This window comes from Sylvia atricapilla, chromosome 1, assembly GCF_009819655.1.
Source record: "Sylvia atricapilla isolate bSylAtr1 chromosome 1, bSylAtr1.pri, whole genome shotgun sequence".
Classification (NCBI taxonomy): domain Eukaryota; kingdom Metazoa; phylum Chordata; class Aves; order Passeriformes; family Sylviidae; genus Sylvia; species Sylvia atricapilla.
The window spans coordinates 136,901,355-136,907,354 of NC_089140.1; the positions used below are offsets into that span (position 1 = coordinate 136,901,355).

Genomic DNA, 6,000 nt, shown 5'->3' on the forward strand with positions numbered 1-6,000 from the left:
TCAGAGTGAAGGCAATTCAGATAAAAAAATTATCCCATACTCTGGATTGGCAGTGAGGTGGTGGTGGGGAATCCCACAAAATAAACCCAAACCAAAACAAAAGGAGAAAAAAGAGGCAATCCACCCCCAGAGCCACCACCACAGAGCACCTATCCATTGAGTGCTTGCTGCATTCAAGTGCTATTTAGTTAACTAATGTAAAGTATCGTTGTAAGGCAAGAGAGAAATAGATTCAATATCTAGGCATACAATCACAAAGTTGATTATATGGAGATGCTGTTGTGAATGTTCACCCTTTCTCTACCCTTCTATCTATTCATATTCAATTAATTTTATTCTTGCAGAACTATAGCTTCTAAGAATAAATGCAACTCATGAATAAAAGAAGACATAGCATATAAGAACAGGCAATAATCCTCTGCCTTCTGCAAACTAAAACTGTTGCAAGTAAAATTAATTTGATCACGAAAGAATCATCTAAATGAAAGAATCATGTAAATAAAAGAATCGACAGCTTGAGCTCTGCAAATTAGAGTTCAGATCTAAAACTCATCCTTTTCCAATCAAATATGGTTCTAGTTTTGCTGTATTAGCAAATTATTAAACTTATTTATACAAATAATTCTCTTGTCCCTTTCAACAGCCTTGAATGGGGAAATCCTAGGTCTTAATCATTACCATGCAGCAAAGTACTAAATCTTCCTATCTTAGTCCAGTATATCTGAATATCAAGAGTGTACAAGTGCACTTGTACCACACCACTATGGAGCTTTACTTTACACTACAGAAAAGTTAGAGACAAAAAAAAAACCCCAAAAAACAGCAAGCCATATTGTGCAGGTTTATTTGCAATATGCTCATTCACTCCATCTGCTGATTCTCTGCAACATCAGCTCCATTTCTAATACACACAGTCTCTGGTTTTAACTTCTGCCTCTCCTCTCTCATTTTCTGATGAACACTCATACTTTCTATTATCTGGTTTTGATGCTAGACAGAAATCATGCAGTTAAAAAAGTTCTTGTATGGAAGACATCTATGTTAAAAGTAATGGAAAAATAACAAATATAACTAATTCTGTAATAATACAGAAATGCATATATAGGTATACATACATTGTACTTTAGCTTTTTTTGTTCATGCTCTATAAAAACTGTCTGTTCTTCTAGAAATACCAAATAGTAACAGATGGTTTATAAAGTGCATTATGCACTTTAAGACCATAAAGAACAACATTATTAGGTTTTCCTTTTTCTTGGCTCAACACTTAACAGTAATTCAAGTTGTTCACTTGCAGTGTTCTGGGTTTTTTCATGTTATGATAGGCATTAATTTTAAAAAGAATGTGGGAAGTATTATTTTTTTTTTACTAGTTCATCTTTAAATAATCACAGAATTATTTCATTTGAATACTTGTCAATATGAAATAACAGAAAATAAAAGTAAAGCTGTATGCCTAAACTCAGTTGCTGTAACAACACATCAAACAAAACTGGTGCAGTTTCATGTAACATAAGACCTTTAAGAGAATTTTTTTTTTTTTTTTTTTTTTTTTACAATTCTGCTTATATTTTCCTATTTTTCTTAAACTGACAGAACTGGAAATAGAATGCATACACTAATACGAAAGAAAAGCATTTTATAATATTTGCCTAATTTTTGGTACACCATTACATTTGCTTCCAGTGATGTATCATTCATTACCTTTGTAGTTAACCTTGAAACCAATTGAGCCCACACTTTCATCTGTTTGAAGGTGCAACCACATCTGATTGCTCATGCTCACAATCAAGTCTGGTACAAAGCTCCCGGTTAACCTGTAGATAGAAGAAAATTTCTGTAATGCCATTAAGCATTAAGTAAGGAGATATGTTTTGTAAGAAATCTAAATAATTATCAAGCATTTTTTTACTGTTTGCTTTCAAATCCATTGCATTCAGCTCACACTAAATTAGTTGTCTTGGCTGGCCAGCCAAGTGACTGGAATTCCAGTGACCAGAAATTTGATAGTAGCCTATAAAAACATGCAACTACTGCTTATGTTGTATTGAAATACTTAATCTCACTTTCAGTTGCTGCTCCAGAAAGACATGCAACTTCCCTAATTCTTAACTGTATCTGACAATCCTCTGTCCATTATTCAGTTACATGAAGGCATATCAATGGCACTAAAAGCCCATAGTGAGGCATTACAGTGATTCTTTGATTTTTCTGGCATGCAACTACCCACTTTGAAATACATGCCTTGTATATTTAAAAGAAAGCTGTCATTTTTAAGTAGCAACATTATTATGAAGGTCCATGTGTTCCCTGCACTCTCATCACATCTTTAACAACAAAGGAAGAACAGCCTGACAAGACTCAGCTGTTGTCTATTCCTTCATAACCAAAAATAGCAAATACACAACTTTAAAACCTTCTACTGTTATAGAGTACTGATTAATAGGAAGAAATAAAATTGATTTTCCTTTTTCTTTTTTTTTTTTAATAATATTGTTTGCAAAAATTGCAAATCAGTGCAATTCTAAAAGTCAATTCTATTTACTGAAAGAACAGCATGATAACAAAAAGGAAATGTTGTGAAAGCTGCCGTTTTGTGTTATATTGCATTTTCCTCCCAAAATTTTATTTTAAATTAGGTTATAGTTCATTATCTAAAATGAAATGCTGAAAAGTTTCCAGACATTTTTCATTCTTGTAAAGTGGATCACAAGCACAATACTGTATAGCAGTAAAAACTGTTCAATTTTTGAAGTTCTAACCATTCTTTAAAACTAATTGAAACTTAAAATGGACTAAATGTTTTTTACAGTTAATTTTAGTTCTTCCTTCTGGTCTTTTTTAGCTTCCTTCTGTATTAAATAGTCTGCTGTGGGAAAAAAACATGTCTGTTTCCCACATCTGTGTTCACAGATGGAGCTACTAGAAAGACTCTTGCCAGAACTGAACAAGTAAATGCCTGGCCAAAATAACATATTAATTGCTCATTCCTGCACTAAGGGAAAGTGTCTTCAGTGAGTTCAGTCTTTGCCAAATTAGTAGATTAACAGGATGTTTCTGAGAAACAACACTGATGTAATGGCTAACAGAGTTTTGTAATTGTCACTGGTGACTGACAGTATGTAGTTTGAATATTAAGGGCACTGAGAATATGAATGTGTTGTGTCAGACCGAATAATTTCTATGATAAAAATCCATAAAATGTTCAGCATTTCCATTTTCTGAAATTAATTATAAATACATTTATTTGTGCATGGTTTTAACAAGAAATACTTTCCAATTAAATAGTATAGGAGGAAAAAAATTGAAAATAAATTTTAAAAAATCAAGAGAACACAAAAATCACTTGTTGCTCTATTTTTTTAAGTCCTTAGGGATCCCTGCAAGACATTTAGGAATGGCCCACAGAGCAATAAGATCCAGAAAAAAACATTATTATATGAAGAAAGCTATATTAGAAAATAATGAAAGTCTGCATTTGAGAATGATTCTTTCTGTCCTTCTGGGGGTTTATGTAGTTTCTTCTACCCTGGATTCAGTACCTAGATTCCTCTCCTAGAAGTAAATGTTCCCTTTTAAGAGCTGAATAGTGAACACTGACAGCAGTAGAAATGGAAGTATGTGATTATGATGTCTCCCTTTTTATTAAACAGCTTAACAGTTACAACACTCAGCAGGGTGTTTTCCACTTCTTCCTCTATGACTCCAGAACTACTCCTCCCACACACTAGTGACATATATTCTCCCCCTGAGAGAGTACACTGGAGACTAGGTCTGACGATATTCAGAGGATTGTAACACTCTCTATTTGCTGAAGACAACCTGCAACATAAGATTGGAAAGATGCTTTTCACAATTTGTATGCTGGATTTTCAAAAGGAATGTTACAGGAACCAGAGCCTAGATGGATATTGCATTAAAAGTTACCTGCAGCAATTGTTAGACCAAGCTGCTGAAAGCAAACTTCCAAATATCCTGAAAAAGTGCTGTGACTGATATATGGAGGAGAACGCACCCTTTTTTCCCATCTTCCCCTCTATCCCTTGGTAATAACACTTAATACTGCTCCAGCTAGCTTTTTAGTTCCATAGGAAAGAACTAAGAATGCTTTCATATTGGTCATCTTTTCAAACAGACTAGAAATATTATAGCAATCAGGTTTAAGTTCATTTGGGTGCCAGGCTCACCAGGCTGGAGCAGACCATCATTTTGCTGGATGCATGGATATACAGGCTCAGAATTACAGACACCCAGAGAAACTTAATGGCAAGTACTGAAAAGGCTTTAGAGTTCAGCTACTTCTGTGATTAACATCAGCAGAATAAGAATAATCAGGATGGAAATTATCCATTTAGGAAGCATAATTCTATTGAAATGCCACTTAACTTCAGTTTTTCTTCTGAACCTTCCTATCAAGAAGTGCCCAATAAAACTAGCAGATTAAACACTTGGATAGGTTTCCTGATTAACTCTGATACATTGGGAGATCAATGTTTTCATATTATTAACATGTAAACCAGACATATTTAAAACAATGTTCTTCAGCATTTTTCCAGGGGAAAAAATATTATTTTAAAATTTAAAATCCAAAAATTAAATGATACAACAGCTGATTTATTTGCTATGCATCATATCTCAGATAAGGTCTGCAAGGCTCACAAGAGAAAAAATTTACACGGTTATACTTGCGGCTTAATGTGTAATGTTATTCAATATTAAACCCCAAAAATTAATGGTGTATTTTTTTGCTTTTCCAGGGTCTTCATAGTAATAATTCTTTGAAATTATTTACCTATTTATTTACAGAAAAGATTTTCTTTATATTTGTGACAATTTTAATAGTGTAATTCCACCATTTCTCCCCAACCTAAAGTACATCAGAAATACTTTCATGAAATGCTAACATCTTCAATGAAATCCAATTTGGGCAGACTGTTCCACCACATTACTCAAAATTTAAGATACTATTGCATTACTGTAATTCAGTATCAATAATTTAATTAAACTTTAATAAGAACGTATGAATTGGCACTTAATAAAGGTTCTTTCCACATGAGAGAATATTCCATATAGTTTACGAATTTAATAACTAAAACTGAATTCTAGAATTATCAGCAATATTTTTTGAATGATTAGTACTGCTTAAAAAGTAGAAATGACAGTACTTTCACAAGTCTCAAATTTATTAGTGGTAGGAATTAACTCATCTACATCCACTAAGAGACTGCATTATCCCAAAGCAATTGCTCCATAAATACCTGGCCAAATGCTGGTCTTTTCATGGAAAATATTCATAGAATCAGATATTTAGATTGGAAAATACCTAAAGATCATCAAATACAGCTGTTAAACCAACACTGCTGAGTCCACCACTAAACCATGTCCTTAAACATGACATCCACACATCTGAACACCTCCAGTGATGCTGACTCCAACACCACCCTGGGCAGTCTCTTCCAGTAATTGGCATTGGAACAATGTCGAATCCTTCTGACTTTAGTCAGAAAAAAAGAAATCCAGAAAGTGTTTCCCCCTGAGAAGCGAGGAGAGAAGTGGTGACACCAGATATGGAGAAAGCTGAGGTTACTTCAGTAAGTTCTTTGCCTCAGTCTTCACTGGCTACCATTTTTCTCAAGTCCTTGATCCTCTACATGGGATTTGGGGGAGAGAGGTCACTCTCACTGTAAGCAAAGAGCAGGTTCAAGACCACTTGATGAAACTGAAAAGTAAGAAGTCTAATGGGGCCTGATGACATGCATCCCAAGATGAGGAAACTAGCTGATGTTGCTGCCAGGTAAGTTTTTATCACTAGAAAATTCATGGCAGTCTCACGGTTTCAGGAAGGAGGAAAACATTGACCCTGAGATTTCGCTCCTGGAAGATCCAGGGAACTACAGGTCCTTCAGCTTCAGCTCTGTGTTTACCCTCCAGCAGATCAACACTCCTGAACAGCTTGGTGTCATCTGCAAAGTGACTGAGGTTGTATTCAACCCCTTTGTC

The 6,000-nt window shown here is 34.5% G+C and overlaps 1 protein-coding gene across 2 annotated transcripts in view; it reads right to left on the minus strand.

Annotated features, from left to right (window-relative positions):
• Positions 1 to 6,000, minus strand: part of CSMD3 (CUB and Sushi multiple domains 3) — a 580,968-nt gene that overhangs the window by 295,163 nt on the left and 279,805 nt on the right. For both annotated transcript variants that reach the window (XM_066334988.1, XM_066334980.1), the window contains one exon: positions 1,705 to 1,817. In XM_066334988.1, the coding sequence (XP_066191085.1) occupies positions 1,705 to 1,817 (113 nt within the window). The remainder of the gene's footprint in view (positions 1 to 1,704; positions 1,818 to 6,000) is intronic.